Source organism: Kogia breviceps, chromosome 3 (genome assembly GCF_026419965.1).
Source record: "Kogia breviceps isolate mKogBre1 chromosome 3, mKogBre1 haplotype 1, whole genome shotgun sequence".
Lineage (NCBI taxonomy): Eukaryota > Metazoa > Chordata > Mammalia > Artiodactyla > Physeteridae > Kogia > Kogia breviceps.
The window spans coordinates 141,799,507-141,818,566 of NC_081312.1; the positions used below are offsets into that span (position 1 = coordinate 141,799,507).

The following is a 19,060-nucleotide window of genomic DNA, read 5'->3' on the forward strand; positions in this document are numbered from 1 at the left end:
TCTACAGATCCTCATTGCTTACAGATAAAGTCCAACTACTTGACAGAAGCAGAACACTGGGTTTTCTGTAATCTGGCCACCTTCTAGGCTCATCTTCACCTGCCCTTATTCCCAGCTACCTCCTCTTTACCTATAAGGAGCTACACTTATGTCCCTGAACATACCCTGTATTTTCATGCATTTGGTAATCCCATTTGCTTACCTGGAAAACCCTTCATGACTTTCATCATTTGGTGCACTCCAAGACCTAGTTCAAGTGTCACTGTTTCTAAAAATCTTTAATAGACTCCTTTAAATAGGACTAGTCCCTCACTTCAATAGACTCCTTGAAGTAGGATTAATCCCTCACTTCAAAGCAATCCCAACACATCATGGACATGACACTCCAATACACCCCTTATATCATCCCATCATCATCTCCTCCCCTCCCCACGTTACTCAGATAAAATTCTATGGTCCATCATTATGATCACTCCCTTTAACATAACCTCAACTCCTTTGCCTCTCTCTCATACTCGCTAGGATAAATCACAAACCTGAGTAAATGCTACCCTCTGCCTACTGCATGCCTGTACTCTTGCAGCTGAATGTGAATGAGTGGCTGTTTTCTTTTCAAGCTCACTCTCCCTAATGTCAGTGGGTTCCTAATACTGCCACGCATCATTTTTTCCCCCTTAATCTGGCTTCCTTTCCAGTTTCCAATCTGAAACAATCATTTAATACATTTTCCTCTTTCTAAACCTCCAATATCTCTTCCCCCATACCCATCTCATAAAATCACCTTTATTTCACTGAACAAAATAAAGGTAATCAAAAGAGAATTTCCGGGATAACCAAATGGCAATAAGCATATGAAAAGCTACTGGGTTGGCCAAAAATTTCGTTCGGGTTTTTCTGTGCCATCTTACTGAAAACCCCGAAAGAACTTTTTGGCCAAACTGATACTTAACATCATCAGTCATTAGAGAAATGTAAATTAAAACCACCATCTGATACCACCAACACCCACCAGAATGATTAAAATGACAAAGACAGATTAATAATATTAGCAAGGAAGTGAAGCAAATGCAACTCTCGCAACTTGCTGGTGAGAGTTAAATTGGTAGATCATGTTGTAAAAACTGTATGACAGTATTTACTAAAGGTAAACATATGTACACCTTATGGCCCAGCATTTTCACTCCTACATACCTACTCAGTTGAAATGTATGCATACGTTCCCTATAAAACATTTCAAGAGGTTCATAGAGCACAATTCATAATATATAGATAAAAGCTGAAAACAACCCAAATGTTCATCAGCAATAAAGTATGGTATATTAATATAGGGAATATTACACAGCAGTGAAAATCATTGAGCTATGGCTACATACAATAACATAGGTGAATCTCAATGTTGAGTTTAAGGAGCCATAAACAAAAGAGAACATAGTATTTATAAAAAATTCAAAAACAGGCCAAAGAACCTATGGTGTTGTTACTGAATGCAACTTGGGTCCACTCACCTGACACGCAGCAAAGCCAATCTAACACCAGGCTGTGATAAACGAAAGTACTGCATTTATTTGCAGGGCACCAAGCAAGGAGAATTAGCAGCTAATGCTCAAGAGACCCAAACTTCCCAATGGCTTTTGGTTTTTAAAGGCAACTTTAGGGCAGAGGGTTTCAGGATGTGTGATCAGCTTGTGGACATTCTTCTGATTGGTTGGTGGTGAGGTAACAGGGTGAAGTTTCAGGAATATTCATCATTAATCTTCTGGTTCCTACCAGTCTGGGCTCTATGATCTTGTGATCCACATGTAGTCAACACCGTCCACCAGATGGGAGTCTTAGTTTCTGCAGAACAACTCAAAAGATATGCATCAGACTGTTATCTATATCCCTTCAGGAGGAACTAGGAGTCCTCTGACTCTATTGTTCAAGCCCTTTGTTTCCGCATTTTCTACCTCTCTAATCATTAATTTGAGTCTGCTCTTTGAAACTTCAGGAAAGCCTAGGAAAGGAAAGTTTTTTCTACAAACCAGAACTGGAGACAAAGGGCTTGCCCCCAGGAGGGCCCTGCAGGGTCCTGCTCAGTTTCAGTGTCAGGACAGTGGTTATCCTTGCTGCAGCTTGGGGAGTAACTGGAAAGGGACACAGGAGCCCTCTGGGTTGTGGTAATGTTCTGTTTTTGATCTGGGTTCAAGTTACACAGGTTTGTTCACTTTGTAAAAATTACAAGCTATATATTTAGGATTTTTTTACTTTTCTATATGTATATTATACCTAAAATAAATTATTAAAGAAAAGAAAAATAGAACTCCACAAATTTCACAAACCACCACATTGACCCATCTATGTACATCTGAGCCCAACTACCCTGCCTGCACTCCTGTTACTGTGGGTGAACTGTTGTTCATGCTTCCATCAGACATAGACCCTTTCTCCTGTGCACTACATAACTACCCTCTTCACAAGGATGTCACCCTGGCAGGTATCCCGTCTCATTCCTACATCTTCTCTTCTTGACTAGATCTTTCCCATCAACCTACAAACATGCTATCACTTTCCTAATTTTTAGGACAAACTGCTCTTAACCTTCCATTACTTTTATTCTCCTTCTCTTGCCTTAAAGCAAGACTCAAAACAATTTCATCTCTACTTGCTGAATCCAGATTTGTTCTAACATTCTCCCTGAACCACCTCCAATCATGTTCTCACCTCCACACTCCACAAAAACTGATCTTATCAAGGTCACCTCCACATTGTTAAATCCAACAGTCACTTCTTCATTCTCATCTTAACTGATTAACCAGTTTTGGACATAGTCATCAACTTCCTCTTTCCTGAATCACTTTCTCCTATACGCTTCCAAAATATTATTCTGGTTTTTCTTCTATTTACTACACTAGCTGCTCCTTTCCAACTCTCTTGTTCGTTCCTCTTTGCCTCTGTGACCTCTGCATTTTTTTTCACATCTGTATTGGAGCATAAGTGCTTTACAATGTGTTAGTTTCTGCTGTACAACAAAGTGAATCAGCTATACATATACATATACCCCATATCCCCTCCCTCTTGCATCTCCCTCCCACCCTCCCTATCCCACCCCTCTAGGTGGTCACAAAGCACTGAGCTGATCTCCCTGTGCTATGCAGCTGCTTCCCACTAGCCATCCATTTTACATTTGGTAGTGTATATATGTCAGTGCTACCCTCTCACTTCATCCCAGTTTCCCCTTTCCCACCATGCCCTCAAACCCATTCTATACATCTGTGTCTTTATTCCTGCCTTGCCACTAGGTTCATCAGTACCGCTTTTTAAAATTTCGTATATATGCATTAGCATACAATAAGTAATAAGTGACTTACTTCACTCTGTATGACAGATTCTAGATCCATCCATCTCACTACAAATAACTCAATTTTGTTCCTTTTTATGGCTGAGTAATATTCCATTGTATATATGTGCCATATCTTCTTTGTCCATTCATCTATTAATGGACATTTAAGTTGCTTCCATGTCCTGGCTATTGTAAATAGTGCTGCAATGAACATTGTGGTACATGTATCTTTTTATTTTTAATTAATTAATTAATTTTTGGCTGCATTGGGTCTTCATTGCTGTGTGTGGACTTTCTCTGGTTGCAGCGAGCAGGGGCTACTCTTCATTGCGGTGGGTGGGCTTCTCATTGCGGTGGCTTCTCTTGTTGCAGAGCATGGGCTCTAGGTGCGTGGGCTTCAGTAGTTGTGGAACACCGGCTCAGTAGTTGTGGCGTATGGGCTTATTTGCTCCGCAGCATGAGGGATCTTCCCGGACAGGGATCGAACCCATGTCCCCTGCATTGGCCGGTGGATTCTTAACCACTGCGCCACCAGGGAAGTCCCACATATATCTTTTTGAATTATGGTTTTCTCAGGGTATATGCCCAGTAATGGGATTGCTGGGTCACATGGTACTTCTGTTTTTAGTTTTTTAAGGAACCTCCATACTGTTCTCCACAGTGGATGTATCACTTTACATTCCCACCAACAGTGCAGGAGGGTTCTCTTTTCTCCACACACTCTCCAGAATTTATTGTTTCTAGATTTTTTGATGATGGCCATTCTGATCGGTGTGAGGTAATACCTCATTGTGGTTTTGATTTGCATTTCTCGGATGATTAGCGATATTGAGCATATTTTCATGTATTTGTTGGCCAACTGGATGTCTTCTTTGGAGAAGTATCTATTTAGGTCTTCTGCCCATTTTTGGATTGGGTTGTTTTTGTGTGTGTGATATCGAGCTGCATGAGCTGCTTGTATATTTTGCAGATTAATCCTTTGTCCGTTGTTTCACTTGAAAACATTTTCTCCCATTCTGAGGATTGTCTTTTTGTCTTGTTTATAGATTCCTTTGCTGTGAAAAACCTTTTAAGTTTAATTAGGTCTCATTTGTTTATTTTTATTTCCCTTCCTCTAAGGAGGTGGGTCAGAAAGGATCTTGCTGTGATTTATGTCATAGAGTGGTCCGCCTATGTTTTCCTCTAAGAGTTTTACAGTGTCTGGCCTCACATTTAGGCCTTTAATCCATTTTGAGTTTATTTTTGTGTGTGGTGTTAGGGTGTGTTCTAATTTCATTCTTTTACATGTATCTATCCATTTTTTCCAGCATGACTTGTTGAAGAGGCTGTCTTCTCCAGTGTATATTTTTGCCTCCTTTGTCAAAGATAAGGTGACCATATGTGTGTGGGTTTATCTCTGGGCTTTCTATCCTGTTCCATTGATCTATATTTCTGGTTTTGTGCCAGTACCATACTGTCTTGATTACTGTAGCTTTGTAGTATAGTCTGAAATCAAGGAGCCTTATTCCTTCAGCTCCATTTATCTTTCTTAAGATTGCTTTGGCTATTCGGGGTCTTTTCTGTTCCCATGCAAATTGTAAAATTTCTTGTTCTAGTTCTATGAAAAATGCCATTGGTAATTTGATAGGGATTGCATTGAACCTGTAGATTGCTTTGGGTAGTATAGTCATTTTCACAATATTGATTCTTCCAATCCAGGAGTATGGTATATCTCTCTTTGATTTCTTTTATCAGTGTTTTATAGTTTTCTGAGTACAGGTCTTTTGCCTCCTTAGGTAGGTTTATTCTAGGTATTTCATTCTTTTTGTTGCAGTGGTAAATGGGAGTGTTTCCTTAATTTCTCTTTCTGATCTTTCATTGTTAGTGTATAGGAATGCAAGGGATTTCTGTGCATTAATTTTGTATCCTGCAACCTTACCAAGTTCATTGATTAGTTCTAGTAGTTTTCTGGCAGCATCTTTAGGATTTTCTATGTATAGTATCGTGTCACCAGCAAACAGTGACAGTTTTACTTCTTCTTTTCCAATTTGTATTCCTTTTATTTTCTTCTTCCCTGATTGCTGTGGCTAGGACTTCCAATACTATGTTGAATAACAATGGTGAGAGTGGACATCCTTGTCATGTTCATGATCTTAGAGGAAATGCTTTTGGTTTTTCACCATTGAGAATGATGTTTGCTGTGGATTTGTCATATATGGCTTTTATTATGTTGAGGTAGGTTCCCTCTATGCCCACTTTCTGGAGAGTTTTTATCATAAATGGGTGTTGAACTCTGTCAAAAGCATTTTCAGCATCTATCGAGATATCATATGGTTTTTAATCTTCAGTTTGTTGATATGGTGTATCACATTGATTGTTTTGCATATATTGAAGAATCCTTGCACCCCTGGGATAAATCCCACTTGATCATGGTATATGATCCTTTTAATGTGTCGTTGGATTCTGTTTGCTAGTATTTTGTTGAGGATTTTTGTGTCTATGTTCATCAGTGATATTGGACTATAATTTTCTTTTTTGTGTTATCTTTCTCTGATTTTGCTACCAGGGTGATGGTGGCCTTGTAGAATGAGTTTGGGGGTGTTCCTCCCTCTGCAATTTTTTGGAAGAGTTTGAGGATAGGTGTTAACTCTTCTCTAAATGTTTGATAGAATTAGCCTGTGAAGCCATCTGGTCCTGGACTCTTGTTTGTTGTAAGATTTTAAATTACAGTTTCAATTTCATTACCTGTGATTTGTTTATATTTTCTAATTCTTCCTGGTTCAATATTGGAAGGTTGTACTTTTCCAAGAATTTGTCCATTTCTTCCAGGTTTTCCATTTTATTGGCATATAGTGGCTTGTAGTGGTCTCTTATGATCCTTTGTATTTCTGTGGTATCCATTGTAACTTCATTTTTCATTTCTAATTTTATTGATTTGAGCCCTCTCCCTTTTTTTCTTGATGAGTCTGGCTAAAGGTTTATCAATTTTGTTTGTCTTCTCAAAGAACCAACTTTTAGTTTTATTGATCTTTGCTACTGTTTTCTTCGTTTCTATTTCATTTATCTCTGCTCTGATCCTTATGCTTTCTTTCCTTCTATTAACTTTGGGTTTTCATTGCTCTTCTTTTTCTAGTTGCTTTAAGTGTAAGTTTAGATTGTTTATTTGAGATTTTTCTCAAATAAAAGGTGAGAAAATTGAGGTGAGTTTGAATTGCTATGAACTTCCCTCTTAGAACTGCTTTGGCTGTGTCCCATAGGTTTTGGATCAGCGTGATCATGGTGTTTTTGTTGTCATTTGTTTCTAGGTTTTTTATTTCTTCTTTGATTTCTTCAGTGATCTCTTGGTTATTTAGCAGCACACTGTTTAGCCTCCATGTATTTGTGGGTTTTTTTTTTTTTTTTTACTGTTTTTTTCCTGTAATTGATTTCTAATCTCATAGCATTTGTGGTTGGAAAAGATTCTTGATTCAATTTCAGTCTTCTTAAATTTTCCAAGGCTTGATTTGTGACCCAAGATGTGATCTATTCTGGAGAATATCCATGTGCACTTGAGAAGAAAGTGTATTCTTCCTCTTTCCAGCAGAATATCCTAAAAATATCAGTTAAGTCTATCTGCTCTATTGTGTCATTTAAAGCTTGTGTTTCCTTATTTATTTTCTGTCTAAATGATCTATCTATTGGTGTTAGTGGGGTGTTAAAGTCCCCCACTACTATTGTTACTGTTGATTTCTCCTTTTATGGCTGTTAGCATTTGCCTTATGTATTGAGGTGCTCCTATGTGGGGTGCATAAATATTTATAATTGTTGTTTTCTTCTTGGACTGATCCCTTAATCATTATGTAGTGTCCTTCCTTATCTCTTGTAACAGTCATTATTTTAAAGTCTATTTCATCTGATGCGAGTATTGCTACTCCAGCTTTCTTTTGATTTCCATTTGATGGAATATCTTCTTCCATCCCTTCACTTTCAGTCTGTATGTGTCACTAGGTCTGAAGTGGGTTTCTTATAGACAGCATTATATAAGGGTCTTATTTTTGTATCCATTCAGCCACTCTGTCTTTTGGTTGGAGCACTTAATCCATTTACATTCAAGGTGATTATCAATATGTATGTTTCTATTACCATTTTCTTAATTGATTTGGGTTTGTTTTTGTGGGTCTTTTTCTTCTTGTGTTTCCTGCTTAGAGAAGTTCCTTTAGCATTTGTTGTAAAGCTGGTTTGGTGGTGCTGAATTCTTGAGCCTTTGCTTTTCTGTAAAGCTTTTGATTTCTCCGTTGAGTCTGAATGAGATCCTTGCCAGGTAGGTTTTTCCCTTTCATCATTTTATTTTATTTTTATTTATTGTTTTGTGTGTGTGGTACACAGGCCTCACTGTTGTGGCCTCTCCCATTGCGGAGCACAGGGTCTGGACGCACAGGCTCAGTGGCCAGGGCTCAGGGGCCCAGCCACTCTGTGGCATGTGGGATCTTCCTGGACCAGGGCATGAACCCGTGTCCCCTGCATTGGCAGGCGGATTCTCAACCACTGCGCCACCAGGGAAGCCCCCTTTCATCATTTTAAATATGTCCTGCCACTCACTTCTGGCTTGCAGAGTTTCTGCTGAAAGATCAGCTGTTAACCTTATGGGGATTCCCTTGTATGTTATTTGTTGCTTTTCCCTTGCTGCTTTTAATGTATTTTCTTTGTATTTAATTTTTGATAGTTTGATTAATATGTGTCTCGGTGTTTTTCTCTTTGGGTTTATCCTGTATGGGACTCTCTGCACTTCCTGGACTTCATTATTTCCTTTCCCATGTTACAGAAGTTTTCTACTATAATCTCCTCAAATATTTTCTCAGACCCTTTCTCTTTCTGTTCTTCTTCTGGGACTCCTATAATTTGAATGTTGGTGCATTTAATGTTGTCCCAGACGTCTCTGAGACTGTCCTCAATTCTTTTCATTTTTAAAAATTTATTCTGCTCCCCAGCAGTTATTTCCACCATTTTATCTTCCAGCTCACTTATCCGTTTTTCTGCCTCAGTTATTCTGCTATTGAGTCCTTCTAGAGTATTTTTAATTTCAGTTACTGTGTGGTTCATCACTGTTTGCTCTTTCATTCTTCTTCTTTTTTTTTTTTTTTTGCGGTACATGGGCCTCTCACTGCTGTGGCCTCTCCCGTTGAGGAGCACAGGCTCTGGACGCGCAGGCTCAGTGGCCATGGCTCACGGGCCCAGCCGCTCCGCAGCATGTGGGATCTTCCTGGACCGGGGCACGAACCCGTGTCCCCTGCATCGGCAGGCGGACTCTCAACCACTGCGCCAGCAGGGAAGCCCTCTTTCATTCTTCTTGATCCTTGTTAAGCGTTTCTTGTATTTTCTCCATTCTGTTTCCAAGATTTTGGATCATCTTTACTATCATTACTCTGAATTCTTTTTCAGGTAGGTCGCCTATTTCATCTTCATTTATTTGGTCTTGTAGGTTTTTACCTTGCTCCTTCATCTTTGACTTTTCTTTTTGTCATTTCATTTTATTTTTTTGATGGGTGGGGCTGTATTCCTGTCTTACTGGTTGTTTGGCCTGAGGCATCCAGCACTGGAGTTTGCAGGCAGTTGGGCAGGGCCAGGTCTTGGTGCCAAGATGAAGAACTCTGGGAGGCCTCACTCCAATTAATATTCCTTGGGGTCTGAGGTCTCTGTTAGTCCATCAGTTTGGACTTGGTGCTCCCAAAACAGGAACTCGGGCCCAACCTCCGGCCTGGGAACAAAGATCCTGCAAGCCGCATGGCACAGCAAAAAAAAAAAAAAAAAAAAAAAAAAAAGGAAAACAAGGAGCAGTACAATAACAATAAAAAATAAAATTAGAAAGATAAAAAATATTATTAGGAAAAATAAAAATATAATTGAAACAACAGCAACAAGGTAAAACAAAACCACAAAAAGGGCTTCCCTGGTGGCACAGTGGTTGAGGGTACACCTGCCGATACAGGGGACACAGGTTTGTGCCCTGGTCCGGGAGGATCCCACATGCCGCGGGGTGGCTGGGACCATGGGCCATGGCTGCTGGGCTTGCACGTCTGGAGCCTGTGCTCCGCAGCGGGAGAGGCAGCAGCAGTGAGAGACCCGCGTACCGCCAAAAAAAAACACAACAAAAAAAATGAAAAAAAGGAGAAAACAAGCCAAAAGGAACAGAATAACAAAGTATAAAGAATAAAATAAAATTAGAAAAATAAAAGATTCATTAGAAAAATATATATATAAATGAATCAACAACAACAAGGTAAAACAGAACCCCAACCTAAAAGAAGAAAGAAAAAAAAGGCCTTGGCTATGGGGGTGGAGTTTAGGCGGGGGTGGAACTTAGGCAGGGGTGGGGTTTAGGGTGGGGCAAGACCTAGGCTGGTGGCAGGGTGACTTTGAGCCTGTGGCGGGGCCTAGGCTCAGGGCCCATGCAGCTGGAAAAGGCCTTGGGGGCGGTGCCTAGGTGGGGCGACATTCAAGCAAGGGGTGGGGCCTCTGCTTAGGTCCTGCGCAGAAGGGGAGAGGCAGAACGCCCAAAGAGGGGCCTCTGGAGTGTGGACTTTCGGGGTTTGGCGGTAGGGCCCTTGAGTGAGGGTGTGTGGATGGGGTTCAGGCCCAGCACGTTGGAGGGAGGGGGTCTCCGAGCATAGAGGTGGGGCCCTGGGTGGGGGTGTAGGCACGGGGCTTGAAGTCTGTATGGCTGGAGGGAGGCTCCGAGGGCAGAGGATTAGGCCCAGGAGCCCAATAGGCTCCCTGGTGCCTAAGTGGACAGGGAAAGACCTGGCTGCGTTCCGTCCCGTTTCTCCGCCCCCCACCCCCACCCCAGGCAAGGGTCTCCCCCAAGGGTGTCCCCCATTGCCACCGCTAGACTCCTAACCATGGGTGGGTCCCTCTGGCTGTAGGAACTCCTCCCCTCCCCCAGCCGCCCCTCAGGGGTGCCGGTCCCAGAGGTCCGGCCTTTACTTTTGTTCCCCCTCCCCTCCCTCCCACTCCCTCAGGACCCACGGCTGGAGGGGACCTTGGTGGGCAGAGGATCAGGCCCCAGATCTCAGCAGGCTCCTGGGGGCCCAAGTGGGCAGGGGAAGTGTGGCCATGCTCCCTTTTGATCCTCTGCCCTCCCAGTGCTCCCCCAATTTCCCCCTTTGGGCGTGGGATCCCTTCCCCTCCCCCAGCCGCCCCTCAGGGGCGCCATTCCCGTCCCGCCTCCACTTCTCCTCCCCCCTCACTCCCCCCCATGCCCCATGTCCTACCTGGTCACTGTGGATTCCTCCTGTCCCCTTAGGTGTCCGTGGTCCCCCACTGGTGCCTGGCAGGTGCCCTAGTTGTGCGAACATGCGAATTCTGCATCCTCCTAGTCTGCCATCTTGACTCCGCCGTCCTCTGCATTTTGGAGAGCCCTCAGAACTCATTTGGGAGGCTCTTTTCTATTTCTGCCACTCCTTTGGGACTCTCATCCAGTTTCATGGGTTTACATATAAGCTGATGAAGACCATATAAGTGTCTCCAGTCTAGGCCTCTCTCCTGAACCCAGAATCCTGTCACATTCATCTCCTCACATCTCTACTCAGATGTCTAATAGGCATCTCCAATTTAACATGTTCAAAATCAACCCCCTGATTTTCCCCTAAAAAACCACTCTTTCACAGTGTTCCTCTCTTGGTTGACGGTAACTCTGTCCTTCTAGTTTATCATCAGAACAAAAGCCCTGCAGTCATTCTTTTTTTTTTTTTTTTTTTTTTTTTTTTTTTTTTTTTTTGCGGTACGCGGGCCTCTCACTGTTGTGGCCCCTCCCGTTGCGGAGCGCAGGCTCCGGACGCGCAGGCGCAGCGGCCACGGCTCACGGGCCCAGCCGCTCCGCGGCACGTGGGATCCTCCCGGACCGGGGCACGAACCCGCGTCCCCTGCATCGGCAGGCGGACTCTCAACCGCTGCGCCACCAGAGAAGCCCTGCAGTCATTCTTGACTCCACCATTGCTCTCATAAACAAATTCAATCTGTCGGCAAACTCTCAAACTGAACCTTCAAAACATTTCCAGAATCTGACCACTTTCACCATTTCTGCTGCTGCAACCCTGGTCTCAGCCACTACTGCTAGTGCTGAGATTAGTACCATAGCCTCCTAACGAGCCTCTCTGTTCCCCACCCCTACCTCCCAACCAGTCTGTCCTCAATGCAGCATTAAAATGTTAGATCATGTCGGCCCGCTGCTCAGAACCTTCCGGGGGCCTGTAATTATCTCTCAGAGAAGACAAAGTCCATGTAATGGGGCACAAGGGCCTTTACAATATATCCTCCTCCCCTGTATTCTTAACTCTTTTCCCCCTCCTTTACTCTGCTCCGTTTACACCAGCTTCCTTGCTGTTCCTCAAACGTGGCAGGTGTGGTTGTATTTCAGTGTTGCGGAAGTCTTTCCTCTTGGCCTAGGATGCTCTTCCCGCATTTCTCCTCACGGATCATTCCTTCATCTCCTTCAAATGTTTACTCAAATGTCACCTTTTCATTAAGGGCCTCCCTGACCACACTATTTAAGATTTTCCTCCCCACTCCACTCTCCTAAGGTCTCATTCACTTCCTTCAATTTCTATCCAGCACTCGTCTCCTTCTAATATACATATACATTACTTATCCGTTTATAGTTGTTTTCCCACTGGTATGTGAACACCAGGAGCATGGGGATTCCTTTTTGGTGACTGTGTCAAAAACAATACCTGGTAAATAGTTAGAGCTTACTTAATACTTGTGGAATGAATGAATGAGTCATTTCATTGCTCATCATACACTCAAGCATCACAGAGATGGGAACCACATCTTTGTAATGACTGACCGACCAAGGGGAAGAACTAAGAATAGGTATTCAGTTCAATTGAAGGACTTAAGGCAGGAATGGATTTAATTATTCTTTCCATTTTTTTAATTGAAATACTTTTTCTCCTCAAATAAATTATATCTTCTGTTGCCAGACAGGGTTAACTGTCTTTTCTTCCTTTCTTAAATTTTCGCTCAGTCAAGAAAAGAGCAAACATAACAATAGGCAGAGTGTGCAACAAAAAATATAGTTATTAAAAAAACACTTATCGGGACTTCCCTGGTGGTCCAGTGGTAAAGAATCCACCTTGCAATGCAGGGGATGCGGGTTCAATCCCTGGTCCAGGAACTAGGATCCCACGTGCCGCGAGGCAGCTAGGCTGGCGTGCCACGACTACTGAGCTCGCGTGCCTCAACTAGAGAGCCTGCGTGCAGCAAACTACAGAGCCCACACACTCTGGAACCCGCACGCCATGACTACAGAGCCCATGCGCCCTGGAGCCTGTGTGCCACAACTAGAGAAGAGAAAACCCACCCGCACGCCACAACTAGAGAAAAGCCTGCACACCGCAACAAAGAGCCTGCATACCACAACGAATGATCCTGTGCGCCGCAACTAAGACCCAACACAGTCGAAATTTTTTTAAAAAAATCACTTACCAACAGGCCACAAATCAAAAATAAAGAGGAAATTCAAACCTTGAGAATATAAACATAGTTGCTCAATTCATTAATGAGATTTTTCCTTTCCAGAGAAAGGGTATAGAAACAGATATGACTCAGAGGGAAGGAAAAATCAACAGATGTGTTGGTTTAACTGTGCGGTTTCTAAAATACACTCACTGAATGGGGGAGAAATTTGACCCTTCTGATAAGAAGACCTTAGGTTTTTTATTAAATAAAGAGCACTTCCTATTCACCTTTGAATTTATTTCTAGAGGAAATTTCAATGCTTGGAGAATTCCAGCAACTTGTTCCCCCAAAATGACAAGTTCACATTTTAATTCCCCCCCCCCCGCCCCGGTACGCGGGCCTCTCACTGTTGTGGCCTCTCCCGTTGCGGAGCACAGGCTCCGGACACGCAGGCTCAGCGGCCATGGCTCACGGGCCCAGCCGCTCCGCAGCATGTGGGATCTTCCCAGACCGGGGCTCGAACCCGTGTCCCCCTGCCTCGGCAGGCGGACTCTCAACCACTGCGCCACCAGGGAAGCCCTAATCTTTTTAACGTATTTATATAAAAACTTATTTCACGTGAAAATTTAAAGAGGAAGTTGACTATGAAGCCAAAAGCCCACGTTCTTTTCTCAGAACACACGCACTCGGAAACTTTTCTGCCCCCTTGAAGCCCTCTCAGAGGAGGGCCAAGGACAGTCACAAAGGCTAGCAGGCGGAGAGGTCCACAATCACCACTGCTAGGGACGGACCTTACAGGGCTCATCTGTGGAGCATCCAGCTATTCATTAGTCATCCCCATGATGGGGCTGAGAGCAAAGTGAAGAGGACTCAGTGTGACAGTGCCGGTAAGTTGGTGGTGGCAATGTCCATTACCAAAGGAGTACAACCTTACAAACATCAATCACTACCTTAGGAAATTCACTGTATCAGACCCAGTGATAGCTATGTCAGAGTACACGGGTTGCAGGGAAAGGTGGTTGTGAGAACACTTGATTAACTGAATCAAGATCAGTAAAGAAGAAACACACTCAGGACATCACGACATATTAATGGGAACATCATTCAAATTACACAAATTAATTGGTATATAGATCACTTTTCCAGAGCAGACTGTATGCAGAAGACCAGCTCTACCATATACAAGATATGCTTATCTGTTTATGAGGTATCCTTTTCCCATCACAGAAGAATATAACTAACAGCTATTGCCTTCCGATTACCTGACAATTATCTCTGGAGCTTTAGAAAGGAAACTGTTTCGCCAGGTAACATTTGTTAGGCAGGCAGATGGAAGTGTGGGGCAGAGAACACATGTACACACACACACACACACACACACACACACACACACACACACACACACACACCCCTGTCTCCCCACAAGGAAATGTATAAGCCACAGAACTATGAACAGTGACCATTCCATTCACATACTTAAATAAGAGTTTTGACTCAAGAGGCATAAAGATAGAATAACCAGACCCAGTTTATTCTTGTTATCTACCTTAATTATTAATACTACAGCACCCACCCACCCCCAAGTAAAATGTGTTTCAGTTTTGACAATAAATTATACGGTGACCGTACCTAATGGCAACTACCATCTTTCTCATGGAACATTAAGCTTTGGTTGTGAAGCTTGCAAAATTAGTGCTGTAATTTTCCCATAAGGATATGCATGGTCATATTGGTTAAATCACCCTGCCTTTTCCCTTACAGAAAAGTCATGAATCTGGCAATGTTAACAAAATGAGGAGGGCTTTCAATAATGAAAGAATCAGCTGTGTTCCTCTATATTTTTTTGCATCTGCTATTTATACAGCTTGCCATGATCATTCCGGAACAATGGGGATTCTCTTGCTAGCCACCAGGGATTTTAAATGTCACCAATAGTTATGAGAAAACGTCTCAGAGTTTTATCTTATCTCTGGCTTACTAGACAAAAAGTAGAGTCAGGGATTTGAATCAGAAGCTATGTATTTTTAAGTTAATAGTACAAAATACAAGGCCTTTTTTCCCTCAAAGTCCCCTCCCTACTACCAAGCCTAGAGTTAGGAATGGCATCTCCAAAGAATGAAAAAAACCAGTACCAAGAAGTCAACTGAAATCCAGGGTCTCCTCCCACACTTCCCTCCTTTATTCACCCAAAGAGCTGGTTCTTATTCCCAACTCAGTGGGAAGGTCAGTGGAGGAGCTATTGGAAGTGCGGTGAGTGAACAGTCAGTGTTCACCCAGGGCAGCAATTTGCAAGGCAACAGATCTACTCACCACACTCCAAGAGCAGCCCCCTGACCCAGGGGGCTGCCATGGGTTCCAGAGCCCTGGTCTCCCACTCCACACCGTCCCAGCATGTTCTGGGCACGTTTGTACATGTTCCTGCCCCTCGGGTAGCAACCCTCTCACGGTGTATCTCAAAGTTCAGTCCCATAGATGGCCTTATAACGTAAATACTCTTCTAAGCACTGCAGAACATTATCATCCACCTTTGGGTCAAACTTGTTCGCCAAGAGGTGATGATTCTGAAGAATCCAGTGCAGGTCCCCAGCCCCATAAATGCAGATAGCCCGCTGGTGGATTCCAGAGCAAGGTGCATAAGGTGCTCCCATACTGATATCTCCCTCGTGGATCTGCCATTTGACCAGCCTGGCAATGGAGGTCATGTCTGAGATGTGAAACTTGGAGTGGTAGGGGACAGAGCCAGGCATCCACGGTGCACGCTGAAGGGTGGCCCAGAGGTGTTCATCGGGGCTATAGGTGTCTTTTGCCCATTCGATCAGTTGTTGGGATTTGGGGTTCTCTAAGACATGTTGGACAAAGGCTCGAGAAGCCACAAAATAGGCATTCCCTGTGAACACAGGTAAGTTATCAGGGGGAGGGTCCTTCATCTTGCTGGTTAGGTGCAATGTGTCTGTCACCTCATAGTGGTATTTCCAGCGAGACTTTTTGTACTCCGTAGGTATCTCGGACTCCATACTGTTCTTCCCATTCAACATCTTGAGGGCCAGGACCATCTCAGCATTGGTCTTTATAGGAAAATCTGTCCCACATGTATTCAGTAAGTATTTCCACGGCACCGAGCTCTGGAGTAAGTCTTCCATACAGTTCAGGTCAGCCTGCACCCTGGACCAGGAGGCGTAAACCACCCGGACCAACTTACTGGCCATGAAGACATTTGGGAAGCAGGAAATAATGGCCTTGACTGCCTCTTTGAAAGTTTCTGGGGACTTCTCATCCACATGGACGCAGTATATGTTCTGAGGGGCATACACAGCTCGCAGCAGCCGTTCAAAGTTTTCAATCTTCTCATGGACGACCACAGAGTATGCGATGGGGAAGTCTAACTCTTCTTTGCTCAGTGGGAAATGTATGAACTTCCTTTGGGACTTAAACTGCTCACAATCTCTGGTCATGTTGAGGTAATCGGTGTCTGTGAAAGGCTCCCGCTTCTTCTTGACCTCCAGATTGTCCAGGACAGCCTTGACGACTGCTTCCTGGTCCCCTCGGGTGACCCCAGAACAGTTGATGGATCTCTTTGCTGGCAGCTTCAGGGACTTGTACAAGATGTCCCTACAGCGCTGGCTTCGAAAGTCCCTGGATTCCAGATCCAGGGAATCTATGTCACATTTTAACCTGAGATAAAGTCTCAGAGCAACAATGGCCAGCAGCATATAGCAGCCCAGGGCCCACAGGTGATACCCACTGTGGAGTTTCTTCTTCCACCCAATCATCTTCATGGAATGGGAGATCGGTAGAGTTTGGGCACAGAGAAGGAGGAGGAGGATGAAATCCTTGGACAGAACAAAATGCCTTCAGTTACAAACTAACTGGAACATGCTCAAGGAACATCAAGTTCAACTCCAAAGTGATGGCAAAAAGAGGTTTCTTCTCTAGACAAATATCCTCAGTCAAGCCCTGCCTAGGAGCTTCATACACCCAGCTCACTGATGGAGGTCTATAACCTGACACTACAAACCAGCTGATCAGGATCTGGTCCACCTCCACCTCAGGAGAGAGAAAGAGAAGCAGAGCTGAGTACCTGTTGCTGTAGAGGTATAATTAATAAGAGATCCCATATGCCGTGGAGCGGCTGGACCCCGTGAGCCATGGCCTCTGAGCCTGCGCATCTGGAGCCTGTGCTCCGCAACGGGAGAGGCCACAGCAGTGAGAGGTCTGCGTACCGAAAAAAAAAAAAAAAAAAGAGGAACTCCCCACCCTTCATTTTTCCTTCTCCCCCGCCAAACCTTACCACCCTGTTTCTAACATAGCTCTTAACTGGGGGATAGAATTTCTGATCGGTCTAGAGAGAAAATCCATGAAATTCAAACTCTCAGCTTCAGTTCTAGAAATGTCCTTTTAAAAGGTAAAGTACACTTCTTGCTCTTATTTGACAGTTCATAGTTTAGGATGCTTTCACCACATATAATTCATTGGTTAGATGTGGCATCTAGCCACGCTTGAAAGAAAATGTTCTTAAACAAGTACAAAAGATTGGATGTAATTCCAAAAATACATTGTAATCATTCATACAGATAACTCTCAGTCTATCCAATTTTAAAATATATCCACACAGAGACACACAAAGCTATGCATATGCAATATTTAATGAGAACTTTCTTTGAGACAGATATTTACATTTTCCCATTGAATCTTCACAACATGCCTAAAACATAGTAATATTGGGCCTCTTTTATAGAGAGGAAAATGGAAGCTAAATAACTTGCCAAATGTCATATACATTATAAGAAGCAAATCTGGGACTCTTCCATATTCCCTCTTCGCCCCAATTTTTTTGTGTGTGTGCCATGTGTCTGTAAGCCTAATACTTGTTCCTCCAAACCACAGCTACGTTTTAAATACAATACAGGGTACTTAGAAACTACTATGTAAAAAACAGACAAACAACAAAGTAAAAACAAAATACTCATACAAGAACCTGAAAATAAACAACAAAGTCCTACTCTATAGCACAGGGAACTATATTCAATATCCTGTGATAAACCATAATGGAAAAGAATATGAAAAAGTATGTATATCTGAATCACTAAGGGTACTTAGTACCAACAAAGAAAACCAGACAGTATAGGGGAAAAGAAAAATCCCCAAAAGGAGAAAAAGAGGAACAAAATGTGAAATGTGACATATCCTTCCAGCAATAATTCTTTTCCCTCATCGCAATCTTGTTCAAAGCATAAGACTGTATCCTCTTTAGTAATAACTTAGAGAATCTAAGAGGAAGACAAAATGAAAAGTAAACTCTCACCTTTAATAGCTTCTTTCCTATTTAGGGAAGATCTTTTTCCCAAGGAAATATCTGTTGGGTTCCATGGAAGCAAATGTGAACACCACGTCTCTTCTTCTTTCAGCCTCTCCAAAATATATTTTCTAACATTCATAGGCTGTCCAAGAAACTGTGTCAGGCTCCTTAATCTCTGCAAAGTAAAGGGCAGCAGGTGGCTCTGTCACTCACCTTCTGGCTTCCTGCTCTCAGATAAGAGAGCCACTCTCAAGAACAAGTCATTCAGGGAGGTGAGCCGGCAGGAAAAACATGCTGGCAATGCATAAGAAGGCAAGAAGCTTCCTGATCCAGAACAGCCCAGTCTGTACTCATGCTCTCCTGCCACAAAACCATTCATAAAAACTTGTCAATACTCATACAACTTGAAAGCTTTTTTCCCCCTTAACAAGGAACTGTAGAAACACACAGGTATTCCCCTATCTTCTTTTGGTCTGGAGTTCAAATATCACTCCTCTTATGTGCCCTGAATACTCCCTGAATTTCACTGAAGAGGGAAGCAATTAAAATGACCTTCAAGGATTATTTCTTTTGTTGTTTTACTTTAAAGGAAAAGTCTGTGAAAAACAGACTTTGCTCTTCCATGGCAACTGCTCAAAAAAAAATTCATTTGCCTGTCTTCCCATGACTGTTAATCATTTGTAGGTTGGAGAAATATCCTCGGGGCTCCAAATTGTAGATCTCCATCGCTAATGTCTGTGAGTCTAGGGTTCCTGGCAATCTGAACAGGCTAGCACTAAGGGTGGTTGGACTTCAGTGAGAGCCCCATGGGTGGTTTTGGCAATACAGTGTGAAAAGTTACTTCTTCAAAACTGCTGACGTTGTTTGTCACTGTTTGCCTCTCCCCATCACCCCCAAAACACCCCTCCAAATACGCAGCATTCTGGCCAAATATTTGAAATAACAAATTTAATAATTTCACATGAAGAACTTAACCAGGTATCAAGGTAAGTAGATAACGGAAAGCAGGGGGAGGGGTAGATGATGCTAAA

The 19,060-nt window shown here is 43.1% G+C and overlaps 1 protein-coding gene across 2 annotated transcripts in view; it reads right to left on the bottom strand.

Annotated features, from left to right (window-relative positions):
• Positions 1 to 14,737: 14,737 nt before the first annotated feature.
• Positions 14,738 to 19,060, bottom strand: part of GCNT3 (glucosaminyl (N-acetyl) transferase 3, mucin type) — a 104,365-nt gene continuing 100,042 nt past the window's right edge. The window contains exons 2-3 of one of the 2 annotated variants that reach the window (XM_067030722.1): positions 18,036 to 18,204; positions 14,738 to 16,563 (exon numbers count right to left, since the gene is read on the bottom strand). In XM_067030722.1, the coding sequence (XP_066886823.1) occupies positions 15,187 to 16,509 (1,323 nt within the window). In that variant the 5' untranslated portion in view covers positions 16,510 to 16,563; positions 18,036 to 18,204 and the 3' untranslated portion in view covers positions 14,738 to 15,186. Of the gene's footprint in view, positions 16,564 to 18,035; positions 18,274 to 19,060 lie in introns of those variants that run through there. The other variant, XM_059056273.2, reaches the window with a different exon arrangement.